General features: G+C 44.9%; 1 protein-coding gene across 2 annotated transcripts in view; it reads right to left on the minus strand.

Moving 5' to 3' along the window:
- LOC138580589 (protein-glutamine gamma-glutamyltransferase E-like) overlaps positions 1 to 19,047 on the minus strand; it is a 106,229-nt gene that overhangs the window by 76,284 nt on the left and 10,898 nt on the right. Inside the window, exon 1 of one of the 2 annotated variants that reach the window (XM_069651247.1) lies at positions 247 to 307. The exons of the other annotated variant lie outside the window; for it this stretch is intronic. Coding sequence (XP_069507348.1) covers positions 247 to 253 — 7 coding nt within the window. The 5' untranslated portion in view covers positions 254 to 307. Of the gene's footprint in view, positions 1 to 246; positions 308 to 19,047 lie in introns of those variants that run through there. 2 annotated transcript variants of the gene reach the window in all.

A 19,047-nucleotide genomic window follows, 5' to 3' on the forward strand; every position in this document is an offset into this window, starting at 1 on the left:
CCAATTTAATCATAAAATGGGCGCGACATTCCAAGCTTGGTGAGCACGATGAACTTTGTACATAGTATTTGAATCAAAGGCACAGCAAACACGAGCAGTTTAATGTTGACGCCTGGGGCCGTCAGAGGATGGTTCTAACATGATAAGTGTGGCAGCTGGGAGAGCAGACACCTGAGGTGTAGGCTGGGATGAGCTGCAGGGAATCTAGGAACATGACATGGATCTGTAGCGAATCCTGTTACTTACCCGCCATTCTTGCTGGCTTTCCACCTGCTTCCGAGCCTTGTGCCTTGGAGTTCAGACAATGGCTGAGGAGTGTGCCAACGGTGTCTGCCGTGTGTCTGTATTTATATCCGTGCCCTAATGCCACCTGTCAAGCTGGCTCAGTGGAATATGGTGGGCGAGGCAATGGTTTTCGTTCCCGATTATCTTAATGAATTAAGTCATCATTTGCTAAACACAGCCTTGCATAATGGCAGTCTGTTAATTTGCTTCAGACCGTGGAGGGCAGAGGTGGATTAATGCCAGTAACAACATTCCGTTCTGCACTCACCTGAAGGGCATCATTTCTACAGTGGCATCTGCATGGCAATATATTGCAGACTCATCATGTAATCCTACTGTGGGTTGATGTTGCTTGGTGATAATTCTCCTCATGGTATTAGAGTGGGGAAACTAGCACACCGCGCATCTGAAATGAGTGTGTTTTGTTGCCATGCGTGAGTGGGGACATATATTTGCGAGCTTGGTAAGCTGGTCTGTTATAGGTGCGAGGACTCTGGCATGCATTCTTTGTCAGTATACACTGAGGATTCCAGGTGTTAATATCCCAGCGAAAATATCGCCATACAAAAATATCACCACATTTTTGCGCCGTTATTAAGCCATGGAACCTGCGGGGGACACCCCCGCAACCCCCATACTTTTTTTAACGGAGCGATGGGTACCCCCGCAACCTCTGGTCCCATATACCCCATTAATTATCTCCACCAATAATATCGCCTATGGCCTTATCCCACAACCATATATATGGCAATATTATTGGTTGGGATAATATTACCTGATACCACACTGAGCCCACCCACTCAGTATAAAAGGTCTAGGGCGCTGATCTGATGAGCAGTGTGGTGAATGTGCACAAGCACAAGATGAAGTAAGCGAAGGAACCTCTGCCGTGTCTGAGCGTGTGTGGCAATGAACACACAGGGGGTCATTTCCATGGAAATGACATGTAGGAGACCACCAATGTTTACACGTATGTGCTGTTATGTTCCCGGCATGCAATTTTAAACATTCACAAGGTGGAGGGGAATACTAAAGAGACGTGGTATTCCCATATCCTCTTTAGATGCAGTGACAATGTTAAGAGGGGGAAGGGGAGGACAATAAGGGCCTGATTCATGGAATAACTGCCCGGTTCAAAGTGAATGTGCACTGCTGAAAAGTGACTTCGTACTGCCGACACAAACCCAGATTCATGGAACCCTGCAAAGTGTATTTTTGCCTTGCAATGTCCGGGCAAAGTTATTTTGTACTGCAAAAATGACTATGCGCTGACTTTGCACGCCAAAAATACACTTTGCACGGTGTCTGAAGTGCAAAGTCACTTTTCAGCAGTGCACATTCACTTTGAACTGGGCAGTTATTCCATGAATCGGGCCCTAGATCTCTTGCCGTGCTGACCTCCATTGTCTTGTCCGTGCATTTAGTTTTGCGCCTGCGCATTAGTGCTAATATTGGTGGACAACAGCATGCGATTTTTAGATGAACTTTTCAAAGTGAACAGGAATCTGACATTTCTCACACTCAGACGCACACAGACAGGCATGCAGAAGAAGAGTAATACAGAGAAACTCAAACTGGAGGGGCAAGTCACACTCTAAGTCAGTAACACATGAACGTCACACTCTAATGGCAGGCAAGGCTGTGCATTCGCACCTTTTCACATGAGAAGAACAGGAGAGTTTTGGGGTATTCGAAATGTGCCCATCCAGATGTTTTGGACTAAAACTCCTATCAGCTCTCTGCAGCATGTTCAATAGGAAAGCCTCACGAGAATACAATCCCAAAACACCTGGAGAGACATCACTCTCAAGGTAAACATGGCCATACATGTGCCCAGAAGGCTGCTGCCAGGGAATGGGGGCCTGCAAGTGTACTACCTGCCACCTTCAACATTGTGTTGAGTTTATTTCGCGAAGCAACTCTCAGGAGAGTCTGCACATTGTTTAGGTGATCAGGACAGGAGGAACAGTAAAGTGAACGAGCATCGCAGGTGTGTCCCAATAACGCCAATGCAGTGGTTGCTCAAAGAAATGATTGCTGATGTTTGAGTTCAGCCTAATAATCAGGATACGCCACATCCTGATGACTATTATGGGATATACTGAGAGCGAGCCAAGACTCTGGCATTCCGGGTAACTAACGCATGTCCTCTTCAGAGAAAGATCACTGTGGCTGCCAACATTTTGGAAGTCATTTTTCCTGGTTGCTAAGCGCAGCCGGTCTGTATTCTTGCATTCTGCTGAAAACTGTTAATGTACCTGCACTCGGGAACCGGGGCGCAAACTGGCATTGTGAGAGAGCAGAGGTGGGCTGTGCAAAGCGGATTGTACATTTTCGCAAATTTAAAAGAATGGCACAACCTGGAAATATATAGAAACCGTGCAAACTATGGTGTCGAACAGCTGTGAGACTGGGAATATATGCCTGGGTGCTCGAACTGGGAGGGTTCGCGAATTGCGACATTCACAATGTTGTTCATAGTGGCAATATACTGGGAAATGTACTGTGGTTGTACAAACTGCACCCATACTGGGATTGCCAACCCCACGGCATACTTTGATTTTTCAAATGGGAGTACACTGTGTTTCGCAAACTGGGAATATTCTGGGATGTTCATACTGCTGCTGGAGCTTTGGGAATTGGGTTTGTGCAAATTAGGAGTGTAATGGGATGGTGCCACCTGGGAAGATATTGGTGATGCCAAACTCGGATTGTATGGGATAGTCAAATAGCACTTCCTGTGGCTGTACAAACTAGGCATGTGCTGGGATTGTGGAACTGGGAATATAGTGGGATGGTGTAAACTGGGCCAACACTGGTATTGTGGATACAGGAAATACGGTAGATATGCTTACAGTGTGGATACTCTGCAAAATGGGGAACACAATGGAGCACAGCATGGGAGGAAAATCAGGAATCTGGGAGCATCATAAACTGGGAGAATACTGGAATACACCATGGATCTAACAACTGGGATTATATCAGGACTGATAATCGCAGAAAATATTATGATGTGCCAACTGGGAGTGCACTGTGTTGTTAAACATGGAGTATCCGGGGGCTGTTAAACAAAATTGTACTGGTGCTGTAACCTGGAACTGGAAACATGTCATTATATTGGAATCGTAGGCGCTGTTAGACATGTATTCTACTGAGGTTGTCAACTGGTGAATATACTGGGATTAAACTAAGAGTGTGCAATATATATATATATATATGAACTGGGAATATGCTGGTATCCAATGCTGGATATTTTCTGGCATTGTCTTTTCAGAGAATTTGTAATTTTGAATTAAACATTAGTAACATAACATACATAGCACCTATAATTACATTCAAAGTAATGTTCCTAAAAGTAGACTTTTAAAATCAGTTCAGTCTAGTGATAATGGCCATGCTGGCACGGCACTCAGAGGTAAGGTCCACACTCCCGTTTCCTCTTCTTCTTCTGTGCTCACCTTGCACACAGTCGACTCCGGTCTTTTGGCCTGACCACGAGTTGGGTGGTTGCTGCCGGGATACTACCTGGACTAATAGCGTTACCGCCAAACCCTCCGGCTCTATTAGCGCTGGATCACGGGTTTGGTAGTAACAGCAATTCCCCATTCCCCATTGGGTCCTTGGAATTTTCAGTGCAATTACCGTCGGCGGTATTAACACATGGCAATTGCGCCAAAAAACAGGAATTCCCCAGCGCATTTACCCCCAGCTGAGAGCTTGGGGTAAATGCAGCCAAACCCGTGATTTGGCAGACCCTTAAATGCAGTGGTAACACCGCTACCGCCACATTTAAGGACTACCGCCAAACTCGTGATGGGGCCCTTTGTCACTTCTGACAGCTGTCTGGGCAGCCCCAGATTTTTCCATCTGGGTTATGGCACGTTACGATAACAGCCAACAGACAAAAAAACCTGCACGCCTGAAAGGTGTGCTGAAGCACACCCCAAACCCATTAAGCAACCCCTTTCTGATTAATTTCAGTGCTCCTTGAAAGTACTAGAATCTGCCCCCACAGGATAAACTCTCTTTCATGGGGGCTCTATTCCCCATGAGTGGCAGCTTTGATCACCATTCACTGACGCTACAAGCTGGCACCTCCACCCCTAGCTTCCATCCCCTCCCTTACATGTACATACCCTTAATGTTTGCTGAAGTCAGCTGCCCCTTCCACTCCTCTCATGCCCTTTTCCATTTTTTCCGGAATATGTTTTCGATACCAAAGGATGTTGACTGGCACAGTATAGGAAACTAGTAACATAGCATAACAGTGCAATGTACACAGTAACACACAGAAAGCTGTCTCTATAAGCGCAACGTCTGTGGACATGATCACCCAACACAGTGCTTTTCACAGTGCAGTACACAGGGAGCCCTCCCTGTCCTGACTGGCTCTCATGTTCACAGTGCAGTACACAGGGAGGCCTCCCTGTCCTGACCTGCTCTCATGTTCACAGTGCAGTGACCTGCTCTCATGTTCACAGTGCAGTACCCAGGGAGGCCTACCTGTCTTGGCTGCTCTCATTTTCACAGTGTAGTACACAGGGAGGCCTCTCTGTCCTGACCTGCTCTCATGTTCCCAGTGCAGTACACAGAGAGGCCTCCATGTCCTGACCTGCTCTCATGTGCACAGTGTAGTACACAGGGAGGCCTCTCTGTCCTGACCGGCTCTCATTTTCACAGTGCAGTGACCTGCTCTCATTTTAACAGAGCAGTACACAGGGAGGCCTACCTTTCCTGATCTGCTCTCATTTTCACAGTGCAGTACACATGGAGGCCTCTCTGTCCTGACCTGTTCTCATTTTCACAGCGCAGTGACCTGCTCTCATTTTCACAGTGCAGTACACAGGGAGGCCTCTCTGTCCTGACCTGCTCTCATTTTCACAGTGCGGTGACCTGCTCTCATTTTCACAGAGCAGTACACAGAGAGGCCTGCCTTTCCTGATCTGCTCTCATTTTCACAGTGCAGTACACAGGGAGGCCTCTCTGTCCTGACCTGTTCTCATTTTCACAGCGCAGTGACCTGCTCTCATTTTCACAGTGCAGTACCCAGGGAGGCCTACCTGTCCTGGCTGCTCTCATTTTCACAGTGCAGTACACAGTGAGTCCTCTCTGTCCTGACCTGCTCTCATGTTCACATTGCAGTACACAGGGAGGCCTCCCTGTCCTGACCTGCTCTCATGTTCACAGTGCAGTACACAGGGAGGCCTCTCTGTCCAGACCTGCTCTCATGTTCACAGTACAGTACATAGGGAGGCCTCTCTGTCCAGACCTGCTCTCATATTCACAGTGCACTACACATGGAGGCCTCTCTGACCTGCTGCTCTCATTTTCACAGTGCAGTGCACAGGGAGGCCTCTCTGTCCTGACCGGCTATAATTTTCACAGTGCAGTGACCCGCTCTCATTTTCACAGAGCAGTACACAGAGAGGCCTAGCTCTCCTGACCTGCTCTCATTTTCACAGTGCAGTACACAGGGAGGCCTCCCTGTCCTGACCGGCTCTCATGTTCACAGTGCAGTACACAGGGAGGCCTCCCTGTCCTTACCTGCTCTCATGTTCACAGTGCAGTACACAGGGAGGCCTCTCTGTCCAGACCTGCTCTCATATTCACAGTGCACTACACATGGAGGCCTCTCTGTCCTAGCTGCTCTCATTTTCACAGTGCAGTGCACAGGGAGGCCTCTCTGTCCTGACCGGCTATAATTTTCACAGTGCAGTGACCCGCTCTCATTTTCACAGAGCAGTACACAGAGAGGCCTAGCTCTCCTGACCTGCTCTGATTTTCACAGTGCAGTGCACAGAGAGGCCTACCTGTCCTGACCTGCTCTCATTTGCACAGTGCAGTACACAGGGAGGCCTCCCTGTCCTGACGTGCCCTTTGTTTGCTTGAAGCATTAGTTCCTTGCTGGCCTAATTGACACAGCAGATCTCTGGCATTCCAGTCCCTACGCCAGCACAGGCATTTGGACGCTTAGCTGCATTCTGACTTGCTTGGGTAAGTAGGGGGAGGATTGTGGCGGAGTGCATTGAAGTTGGCAGCCAGACAATGCCCCCAAATGGCTGTAATGTCATGTTGCCAAGGGCAGTGACTCAACAAAGAGATAGCCAATAACCCCAGGGCATGGTACTCCCCTGAGGACACTATTAAGAACGAGAAAGGGTGGGGTTGGGAGTGCTGTGGGCAGAGTGTGTTTTTACGAAAAAGTATTGAGATGTAGGCACGATTAAGGCTGCTTTAGGGAAAGATTAGTGTGGGGTTATAATGTGGGGTTATAAGGTGGGCAAGATGTGTGGGCGGAACCGGTTGTGGTGCAGGTAGGATTGGAGATGTCTTTGAGAAGGATTGGAGGTACTTTGGCAGGATTGTAGCGTGATTGCTGTGTTTTTAAGACTAAACGCAGGGGTTTCCTTTGGAAGTGTTTGTGTACTCCATGCAGAATTGTGTTACTTTGCAGCATTGGCAAGATTGTAGTGTATTGTGTTTTTTAAGGGTAAGCACAGGGGTGTCCTTTAGAAGGGGTTGTGTACTCCGTGCAGAATTGTGTTACTTTTGCAGCATTGGCAAGATTGTAGTGTAGTGCGTTTTTAAGGGTAAGCACAGGGGGATCCGTTAGAAGGGTGTGTGTACTTCGTGCATTATTGTGGTACTTCTGCAGCATCAGGGGGCTTTTCTAGACATTGGGGGTCATTACGAGTTTGGAGGTAGCCATGGTGACATTGGCACCATGGCTGCCTCCAAACCTGGGTCCGGGTAGGCGGAATGGGGACATACCGGGACATTCCGACCTATGCGGACCCAGTAAGTCCCCATGCCAAATACCATTCCCATTTGAGCCCCCATAGGGCTCAATGGGAATGGGGAAGGTGCTAATAACGGGTCAGACCAGCCGTTCCTGCTGGGACCCGCTAAGGGACCTCGGAACAGGGCCTTAATTAAGGGTTTCCCGGCAGCGACATCCTTACCGGTAAACCCTTACCGCCCAACTCGTAATGACCCCCATTGTTTACTTTGGAAACTATTGGAAGGAATTGCCCTATATTTTTTTAATTTATATATGGTTAGCAAAGTACCTTAAAGTGTAATGGGGGTCTTTATTACCAACTCAGTGCAGGCTATTTGCAGCAAGATATACAATAATCATACAGAACATGTTTTTCTAATTTTGCGAAATTGACCTGGCACCCTTTGGTGAAAGGTGTGTGTGTGTGACATAGAGCGCCCCATTAGGGAACTCATATCAGAATGCTGGGAAGGAGCACAAATCATGAAAAATGAAAAGGTAGTGCAATGCGAAAAAGGTTTGTGAATAACGTTTGTATATGTTTTTGTTTTATGCATTGTGTAACACACACACACCACAGAGTCTACCACATCTAGATATAGGGAAATGCCTTGAGACTTTCCAATACGAAAGTAAGGAAGAGCACGTGTAACTATCAGGGAGGAATGGCGTGAGAGGGCTTCCACTGCATACATGATTGCATGGCATGTGTATTGGCGTCCCTGTATTCAGCACAGAGGTAGGGCGGGCATGCCTGTATTCATGGCGTGCATGTGGAGAAGGAAAGGATGTATGCTTGTATTATATATTTATTGAACAATAAAAATGCCATTTCTATCGGAAATGACTCCCATAGAAAGTAATGTGCAAGTTTCATTTGCTCTTCTTTCAGAAATGCTCAGACCAGCTTATTCTGAGGAGACGCTGGAAAATGGCACAAGGATGCGTTGCACAGCCCTCTTGCCAGGCGCGCACTCCCAACACGGATCTAACCCTGACTCCAAGCAACCACGCAGTGTTGGGAGTGCATTTCACCGTGATGGGGAGAAAGACGATGCTATCCCTGTTTGGGGGACTCTAATGCAAGTCTGAAAACTGCGGTTTAAACAATAATTATGATATGGTCAGAACGATTTGCAATGAGGGCCATCCCACGTATGGGTTGGTTTAATATCTGGGAGGATGGATTGTATCCGGGATGGGATTGTGAAATTCACACTTTTGGCCTCAATTTCATTATAGAGGATTGAGAAAACCAGTGCAAAACAAGCTAAGTCCTTTTTTCACACATCCTCACATTCTGCTGGCCACTGAATGCCCATTATTGGGGGAACCCTAATCGTTGCATCAGCTGTGCACTTGAAAAAGATGAAGAAGACGGAGAGGCAGCAAACATCACACAGGCAGGCCCATAAGAGAAGGAGGCTAAGGGCCTGAATCATGGAACAGTGCAAAGTCACTTTGCACCGTGCAAAGAATTCCATGAATCAGGCCCTTAGTGTGGTTAAACTAATGCTGTCGGATCCTGTTGCCCAGAGAAAACAGCATCACATTGCGAGGACACCAGGATCAAGCAGCTGCCAATGGGGAACATCTTGTTATCTCAAGGTTACTAAAAGAGTTATACAGGCCGACACCAAAGACCTGATAACAGACCAGCAGCGCAAGAAACCACATGGAGAATTGAAGCACATATGAGAGAGACAGGACATGAGACAGAAAATTGGTCCCTGAAGATGGTCTAGTGAGACCGAAATTCAATGACTTCACAAAAAGCCTAAGTCCAAGGAATAAATGCTTCAGTATTTTACTCCCAAAAAAAGTGTTTTGTTATGTTACAAATGTCATAAAATATTTTGTAAATGATTCAGAAAATGAGAATAAGATTAGTGAACTTTCAGCATTACCTGTGAACATTTCACTTAAGGTCCTTTCAGATGCCTGCGTAATTCCAGCCCAGGCAATAGTTTCGAGCACTTATCTTACCCCACAGTGCCAGTGGGGTCCTACTGGGGACAGGACCAGAGAATATCCATTGCATCTATATAATTGTGAAAGCAAAACGATTGGTATATACCACTTAGTAAGTGGTGCCCACTCACTTTGGTACATCCCTCTTAAACGACTGCTGGGCCCATTTCAGCCAATAGAGCCAGAAGTGCCAACCGGCTGGATGTGGACACCCTGTAGAGCATCATGTAGGTCCACCAGGCTGACCTTGAGCCCCTTCACAACATCCACCATGAAAGTTTCCCTCGATGAAGTTCCTCACCGTGATGCACGTCACTTCCATGTCATCAGCTCCTCCCAGGGCACTGTTGCCATTGTACATGATATATTACATTCCACCTTATCAAGCACCATGAGTCAAACCCATCATGCCATGGACACATGAGGCTCCCAAAATACCAGCACCAGTGTCCAACATCTCTGGCTTCCCTAATGGTATGGGTGAATTAGACTATAGACAAAGGGCAGAGGCATGTGTACAGTAATGAAAATGCCCAGCACTCAATATACACCCACTTGGTATGCGAGACAGAACTCAAACTCCCGGGTGAAATAGGGCTTCACGTGTTGAAATCATGATCATGTGAAACGAGAATGCAGGCACAAGAACATGCTTCTAGAAATACTCAAAATATGCCTAGACTCATGCGCCCCATTCAAAGTAACACATACACCATACAACTAGGTTTTCAACTGCAGCTTTGTAAAACAAGCACAATAGTGGTGGAAGAGTAATCTCCTCCCTCACAGTAGTCTGTCACCATCCAACAAACTGCATCATTGGTGATACCATGGCACACACGCTAAGTGGAAATACCCCTGGTAGAACAGGTGTGCAGTGCATTTCAAGCAACTGCAATAAATGCATGACTTAAGAGAACCAACTCAGTTTTACAGGTGGCACTGAACTCCAGGACAAAAATGGCAGAGTAACTAGGCTGCCAGAATCTGATGGGACTATAATATTGAAATGCTATAATAGTTCACATATTGGTACCTAAAACAGCATTGAGCAGGCCTGTCAAGTCCTGAAGTACATTATCATTTGACTGCATAGGTCTGTGGTGCTTTGCAATAGTCATATGACAAGGGGTGCAATATACTGTAGCCGTGCAGTGTTCAATGTTGGATAACATTGGCATGCATGATTTTGTTCCCATGCCATATCATGAGGTGCACAAAAAAGCTACATGATAAAGAATGTATTTAGATACGTACATATTTTTCTCAAATGTTTACCTTATGTAATTCCTCATTCACCCAAAAGGACCCTGCCTGTATGTAAAAAAGCCACTTTTTAAACCCAACATCCTCCATTGACGATTCCCAAAAGCACACCCACGTTCCAAACCTAACTTGCCCACTGTCCAGCAGTGCAGTACTCTGGCACAAACAGATGTGCTTGAGGTCTGGGAAATGTTCATCTTGGGGTGCATGCTGACCCCATCCTGGGCTTGTCCGCAGACTGCTATGTTAAAGAATGGAAGGAGGAAGGGACAGCATTGGCTGCTGAGCTGTCTCTGGCACTGACCAATGGGGAGGAGGGCACTAGATTGCTCCTGTCAGTCAAAAAACTCTTTAAAGATGACTTGTGACTTTGCTTGTGCTGCATAGGCACAGAATATGTTCTGATGGACAGGCAGCAAATAGCAAGATGATGGAGGACTTTTGTCTAGGCTTGTGTACCCTGAATGAGTGTGAGGCTGGAGGCATACTTGCTATTTAAGACTAATCATCTATACAAATCACAATCTTGCTGGGCTCACATAATGCCAGCAATCCTGAGGTTTGCACTTGTCACTAGATTCATAATTTTAATCCCAACCCAGGTTTAGGACAGTAAAGTGTGTGTTTAAGCAGAGACACATGGGTGATATTTTAAAAGATAAGGGGGCTGGCTAAGGAAGGAGGTCTCATGGCCTACTTTTCCTTTTCCCGGTGTTCTCTGAGATCAAGCCCCTCTAACATAAAAGCTTTTTAACGCTCATGGCTCGGGTGTTTGCCTTTACAAGCAATCGCAGGGCTCAAGAAGCAAAGAGAGGAGTGTGACATGGCATGCGTGGGTGATGGCACTTCTAAGGATACCAAAATGCATTTCCTTCACCTCGGGCCAAGCCTTGCCATAGGGTACCTCTGACTTTAATTCCAGTGTTAAGAGTAGAGAAGGACAAACTTCCTGAAATGGGCCTCAAGCGACCCTCATATTTTCTAGGGTCGTCCAATCTGGAATGTTAATTCCTGGCTGGGATGTCGAAATTTAGCTCGAATCCTGTTATGGGATTGCAAGCCTTGGATCCCATGTTGGACTTCATTCAAACACTCCGATGGCTCATATTACCTAAAAACAACATTGAGATTCGATAAAAAGTCCAGCTCAGTTTCTGAACCTTTGTGGGTTTTGTTAGGCTTTGAGAGAAGGAATGCCATAAAGCAGCTCAAAATTGGTGGGTGCCATGAGCATTTTCACAGGTTTCCACAATTTTTGTATTTGGTTTTATGCACCTCGTAGTTTGGTGTTCTTTGGTGAGTTCTTGTCTTTTTTTGCAATCCTTTTATCTGTTTAGTGTTTCTAAGTGTTTGATTAGTGCTCCTCTGATTAAAAAAATCTCTGCTCTTTCCACTGCTCACATTTCCCCTTTGTTTGCCCTTAAAAAACGTTCTAAAAGGAATTCCTGTTCCTTTTCCCTTTTAAACCCTAAAAATACACGTTGTTTACCATTTCCCAGATTTTCACTACTTGTTTGTTGCTGTCATCTCCACTAATGTCTGTTGTGATGGCCTATTATCTGTTATGTATAATTTTGATTGAGTAATGTATAATTTTGATTGAATGTAATGCCTTATATTAAATAGTAGAAAATCACAATACTTTTTATTTAAATATCAAGTAATTAGTATTGAACAGACAAAACTGAATAAAAACAAAATTTGCCAATCACATTTCTTAAAGACAAGCATGCTGTTTAATGTGACCACAGCTTATCATACTCAAGGCCTGCTGGAAGATAATTATTCAAATATTCAACTTCTATACTTGCAAGCAAAGTAAACATTGTCTTCACTATTTATTTTGAAAATCTATCAGTGATTTCTGAAACAGGCCGGGTTGAGCGCATTTGCTGCTGGTGGATCTGCCTGACAGATCAACAGGAGACTGGGATGTTCTTTGTGAAAGGAAAAAAAAACAGCCACCCTCATAAAGTTTGAGTTGAGGTTCTGTTCTTATAAATGCACATGCTACTGTGAAATCATATAGTGTTTTGTATTATGATCTACTTGCTTAACAGACTAACATTAAAATGAATAACTGAACAAGCAGAATCTTTCATTTTCACTTCACCCAGTCGTTAAGTATAACAGCCCCCAAAGTATAAAAGCATTCCATAAGTGTAAATGGCTTCTAGAAGGAAGCCCTAATGGAACAGATGTGCCTTATTCTAGGTCACACTAGAAGCAGGGAATAGAGAATGTGTTGAGAAGGAAATTAAACTGATGCTTAATTTGTTACAGCCACAATAAGGTTTAAAATGATTTTAAATCAGCTTAAAATGCAGAACCACATAAAACACCAAATCTCAGCCTAACGATGTCCTACTATAAAAACATCCACTGCTTGTGCAGTACCCTGATTTGATTACTCTGGGGGATTTCAATCTACCCATGAATCAGGTATAATGAAATCGTCACAAAGTTCCTAGCACTTATGGCCGACCTAGGTCTCTCCCAAGGGGTTATAACCTCTACTCATAACGGTGGTACGGCGACAATTTATTGGATATTATTTTCTCCCCTGCTATGCTCACTAACATAGCTATCCCAGTTCCTATAATATGGACAGACCACCTCATGGTCCCGTTCTCTATTGCTGCAAAAAGCCCTCCCATTGTGCCTAGGAAACCTGCTATTTCAAAACACAACTGGACTGGGGTTGCAAAACCTGAGCTAATTCGCTCATTGCAAACTCAGTGCAGCAGCAACGGAACTTGTCCCCGATCCACATTGGAAGCAGCCTTTCTAACTACTGCCAACACCATGGCCCGATTAATATATGTAAACAGCGTAATCGTCCACCCGAACCATGGTTCTCCCAAGGCCTAAAAGAAAGCAAGCTTTGCTGTAGGCAAGTCGAAAGGAAATGGTGCCAAAGCAACCTGCCTGAATGCAAGCTGCTCTATCGTAATATGCGTGCCGCATATCATTTCGATATAGTAAATTCAAAACGAACTTACTTTGGTCAGTCGGTAGAGAAGGCTATCAATAAACCTAAAGCCCTCTTCGACATTGTCCAATCTCTGTCTACCCCTAAAGCTGGACACAATGCAGCCCCCCTTCTCAGGAGCTATGCAACTCTATCTCTACCTTCTTTGTGGAAAATATTGGTACTGTCCGCGACAATATAAAAGCTGACTCCCAGCTAATGACGAAGGCTCTTGCTGTGGCCATACCTCCTCCTCGGTAAGGATTTTGGTCCACTTTCCTCCACTTCTCTAACTCTGATGTTCTGTCGGCTATTTTAAACTTAAATCTGCTTCCCCTGATGATGCCATACCCCTGGCTCTTCTGCAGGAATCATCGCCTGATATAAACAATTTCATTACTTCTGCGTCAACATTTCTTTTACGACAGGGGCGATACCAGGCCCCCTTAAATACGCTTTAGTTATTCCTCTGTTGAAAAAGCCCCACTCGATCCTGCGGTATTAGCCAACTACTGCCCGATTTCTCTCCTTCCATTTTTTTATGAATGTTCTGGAGGCGCTGGTGTCTCCCCTTCTTTTAGCTTTCCTGGAATCCTCTCACTTGCTCGACCCTTTTCAATCAGGTTTTCAGCCTGGCAGAGGCACTGAGTCGGTACTCAACTCAGTTATGGACGATCTGCTATGCTTGGCTGTCCAGGGCGGTGTCGGGGCAGTCCTGTTATTAGATCTCTCAGCTGCCTTCGACACCGTCGATCATGCTCTCCTTATCTCCCGGCTCTCTGAGGCTGGGATTGATGGCCAAGTGCTAAAATGGTTTATTGCATTCCTGGCGGATCGCTCGCAATCTGTCTCTTCCCCCTATCCGTTCTGTCCCAGTTCACCTATCCTGCGGCGTTCCTCAGGGATCAGCTCTATCCCCTATTCTATTCAATATCTTTTTAAGTTATCTCCTGTTCCTCACTATCTTTTGTGGGTTCCGCTTCTATTCCTATGCAGATGACACCCAGATTCTGGTCCGTCTTGACCTAACTAAAACCGAAACATCATCTTGCCTTGGGCACTGTCTCAAGAAATTAGGCATGTGGATGTCACAAAATTGGCTGAAACTTAACAGTAGCAAAACCAAGGTTCTCATTGTAGGCACCTCCAATCCATAATCCTTCTGGACCACTGAGTTTTGGCCTCTCTGTGTGTGCGGATCGCAGCCACACTGACTATGGACGAATCAGTCAGTGCGGTATGTAAATCCGGCCATTTTAAACTTAGGATCCTCCAAAAGGATCTTCCTTTTATTCCAGCTGTCAACCAGGCTCCCCTGGTTGCGGCTTTGGTGCTGAGAGTGCTGGATTACTGGAACTCGCTCTATCTGGGCAACCCACCCATCTGACAGGGTGGCTACAGCTTCTGCAGAACGCTGCTGCCAGATCCATTCTCCATCCCCCTTTTGGCGCCCACATGACCCCCCTGCTGTGCCAGCTGCATTGGCTTCCAGTTGCCCAGCGAATTATGTTTAAGTCCATGTGCATGGTGCACGGGGCCTTCTATGGTGTTGGAGCCAAATACCTGCAGCTAAATTCCCTTGTTACCAACCCACTCGTGCCCTCCGCTCTCAAGGGACCTGTCGACTGATGGTACCCCACTTCAGATTTGCTCATAAAGGTGGCCGCACGTTCTCGGTAGCGTTCGCTAAGGAATGGATAATTTGCCTCTCCCCCTGCGTGAGGCTATTGACCATCTTACCTTCCGGCACAACCTGAAAACTTGACTATTTTAAATATGTTCTCTGCTCTCTGCTGACTTTCTTCTCTTCCTCCTCCCTCTCTCCTAGTGCCATGATACCTATGGGTGTGTGTGCGTTTAATAAATCTCTATAACATAATGTAACATAATGTAACATAACATAACATAACATCCAGCTGAGCCTTAGGACGATGTTATACCACAGCCAGCATATGGTGAGTATTGGCCTTCAGTGAAGTTTTCAACTAGAATATTTAAATCACAACTTTGTAACTGTACATTCTAGTGAGATCGGATGAATTATCTTCAAAAAAGGGTATACTGCTACCTTAGGGTGACAGCCACAGAGGCTATATTATTTGAAACCTAATTGGTTCAACCAGTAATTCAAGCAAAACTGATGATCAAATAATTTGCATTACGTGCCAGAAGAAAACACGCAGATAGCCAAACAAATATTATGTTTTAAACAAAATGGATATATTTAATGTGTACACATGTTCAACAGAAAAAACATAGGAAATGTTAATGAAGACCTGAGATATGGTAATGAAAAGGCTATGGAACAATGAAAATTGATAATAAAAAGAGTAAAACAAAGTCGATTATTATGACCAGCAACCAGTATACGAACATGGGTATGCAAATTTTAGATGACAAGGACAGTTACCGACCCCTTAAGAAAGACCCAACTAAGGAAATTAAATTGGAGATTTCAGAGACGGTCGCCATTGCGCTAGAATGAGACTGGATCACAGAAAAAGAATCAATCTTCCTCACTACATCCCAAGGCAGGACTCCATGGGCCTCATTATGAGTTTGGAGGTAGCCATGCCGTTTTTAGCGGCATGGCTACTCCCAAACTGGGTACCGGGTCCGGGTTCCAGAAATAGGGAATTACCGGGCCATGCTGACTTTCGCGAGCCCCGTAATTCCCATTCTTGGGACCTGGACCCAGTACATCCCCATTACCATTTGATCCCCCATAGGGCTCAATGGGAATGGGGAGGATGCTAACAACGGGCCCGTTAATGACGGGCCGTTGTTAGCATCCTGGTCTGCTAACGGGTCCCGCTCTGCACGTCTGGTCTGGCCAGGCGTTGAAAGCGGGACCCGATGCAGAACTCGGAATGAGGCGTCCTGGTATGAACGGTGCTGGTCCCTTACCGGCACCGTTTATACCGCGGCTGAACTCATTGTAATGAGGCCCCATGCCTGTATGCCTTACTTAAGATATACAAGGATGTTGTGAAGCCTCTAGGCAGGCCCATAGTTACAGGCTGTGGGTCCTTACCAGAACCCCTGTGTACATTTGTGGACTATTTTCTTAAGCCTATCAGTACTATGACAGAATCCTACATTAGGGACACCTCTCATAGTATACAGATCTTTGAAAACCTTGATTTCATCCCAACCACCCAATACATGGTAACTATGGACATCAAGTCCTCATATACCAGTATTCCACAACCTGCTGCCATTGATTGTGCCTATGAGCACTTGATTGAGACCAAAATACAATCAAGGGTTCCACCATCATTCATTATTGAACTGATGACCCTGGCTCTATGCAAAAACTTCTTCACATTTAACAGTCAGTTTTATTTGCAGATCAAGGGAATCGCCACGGGGGCCACTATTGCCCCAAGTCTTTCAATCTTATGTATGGTAACATTTGAAAAAAAGTATATTTCCAGCAAACTCAACCCCTGGCTACACAATATCAGACAATGGCGATGATATATCGATGATGTCATATTCATATGGGATGGGTCTGAAGATTTACTAATAGCTTTTTTCACCTGGCTTAACACATGCAGCAGCGATATACAGTTCACTATGGACTACAACAATTACACCATACATTTCTTGAACCTTAGAATTAGTCACCATGAGAGAAAACTGATCTGCAATCTATTCCGTAAACCCACAGATCGGAACACACGTTTGCACTTCACCAGCGATCATCCTAATCACATCAAAGAGAACCTGACCTATGGGCAGTTTCTAAGAATAAGAAGAAACTGTATATCTTTGGATGATTTCTACCATAATGCATCATCCCTCAGTGATAGACAGCGCCAGTGAGGATAGCCGAAGAGACTAGCATCACAGTCTACGAAGCAGGTGAGGTTCACAGGTCGTTAATCTCTTCTCACCCCAAAATAACCAAAACCACGAGACCAAATGGACCGAATCACATGTGTGATCACCCACGGCCCACACACGTCTGATATTAAAAAAAAATATTCAGAAGTATTGGCCCATAGCCAGATTAAACATAGCAGACCAACCAGAACCACTCTTTCCCTTTACAAAGCCACATAATCTCAAGGAACACTTAAATCCACTCATCATTTACTAAAGAGGCGCGACAGACAGGCCTTTGGAACCTGTGGAGCACAATAGGGCACTATCCATGTGGGTCATGTTTGGTCTGCCAGTTTACTAGGAAAATCCAACAGTTCCCAGTAGGGCAAATGGCTTGGTCTTTGAAAGACCTGTCCAATTGTAAAACAAATCAAGTTGTGTAATTTGTGGAGTGTCCCTGCAGACTGCGGTATGTGGGTCAAACGATGCGGAATGTCGGCATCTGGATATCCGAAAATTGGTCACGTATCTGTTGCAAAACCTTGTCCTCTCCCCTTGTACAACATTACATTGAGAATCAATGTGAAATGGTGGGCCTTAGAGCGGGTCCGGACTCGTCCAAATATACAGGGCCGGTTATTAGACCTTGAATGTAGATGGATACACAGGATGGACACCTTTGACCATGGCCTCAATGAACAATTCCTTCCTCAGACTGAACTTTTCATTCCAGAGTCTTTTCGCCTCCTCCCAATACCCGCATGGCATTTCTCTACCTCACGGCTACATATACATACATTTAACTTAGAGGCATCTCAGCCTGTGACGTGATGCAATGTTTTTTGTTTATAATCACATCTGACAGGGTTTCCATACTTAACGGGGACTAACGCTCTGTACTTTATACACAAGGCCTATCCAAATGTATGAATTTTTCATTTCTGATTTGGGCGCTCCATCCCAGTGTGTATACGTTTTTTAAAATAATTTATTTTTTCCACATCATTTCATATGCAACTTAACATTGATTTCCATTTATACATTCCTTCATTGCAATTATACATGTAGAATAACTGATAAGGACAGACATTTTTAAAAAAGAAAAAGAATATATCTTTCAACATACTCACATTGCAAACATAAAAGAAAATAGGTAACAGCTGTAACCATGATCGTAAATTGGGATTTATGGATTAGGTAAATCTCTGTGGTACGAATTCTGTCTTCACCAGTACTCCTATTACGTTAATGGAAAGTTTGGTTTCATGTCCCACAATCATTCTCTCCCAGAATGCATTAGATAGGAGATGATCCAAACTCATGACAGAATTCCCAAAATACTTTACCCTTATTTTCCATGTCCCCTGGCACGAACTTAGCACATGTTCTAGTGTCTGTTCTTTTGGGTCGACACATATTGGACAAAGAGTTTGTGCTTTCCTTTCTTGTCCCCATCTACTGAAAACGGAACCTGTTTCGACCAAATTTAAGCGGACACGAAGAAAGTTCTGTCTGAATTTAACATCGGGGAACCTCATCCTCACCAAGTATTTTGGAAGATATCCTTGTTTCTTATCATACTTAGAGAAGGTCCCAGTATTTGGTCAGTCCGCATCTGATATAATAGTAGTAATCCAATCAGTAGTTGCCAGTGCTTGTTTTACTTTCAATGGATTTGTAACGAGGGTATATTCATCACCACCACAGTACTCAAGGGTTTTCCTAACCAAACTTTTCAGTTCTATTAGATGCCAGGAAACATCCAGGTCTGCGTGAGCAAGAAGATTCTCGTACAGTGTGTTCCTCATAGGATCTACTATTAATCTATACAAAGAAAGTAATTTCCAATCTTTTTGGTACGTCAGGGATTTTAGGCCCAATTCGTATTTTAGGTTTACCATTTGAGAGTTTTTCGATAATCCCAAAACCTGCTTCCAGATTA

This window comes from Ambystoma mexicanum, chromosome 3p (genome assembly GCF_040938575.1).
Source record: "Ambystoma mexicanum isolate Mex_15411 chromosome 3p, UKY_AmexF1_1, whole genome shotgun sequence".
Lineage (NCBI taxonomy): Eukaryota > Metazoa > Chordata > Amphibia > Caudata > Ambystomatidae > Ambystoma > Ambystoma mexicanum.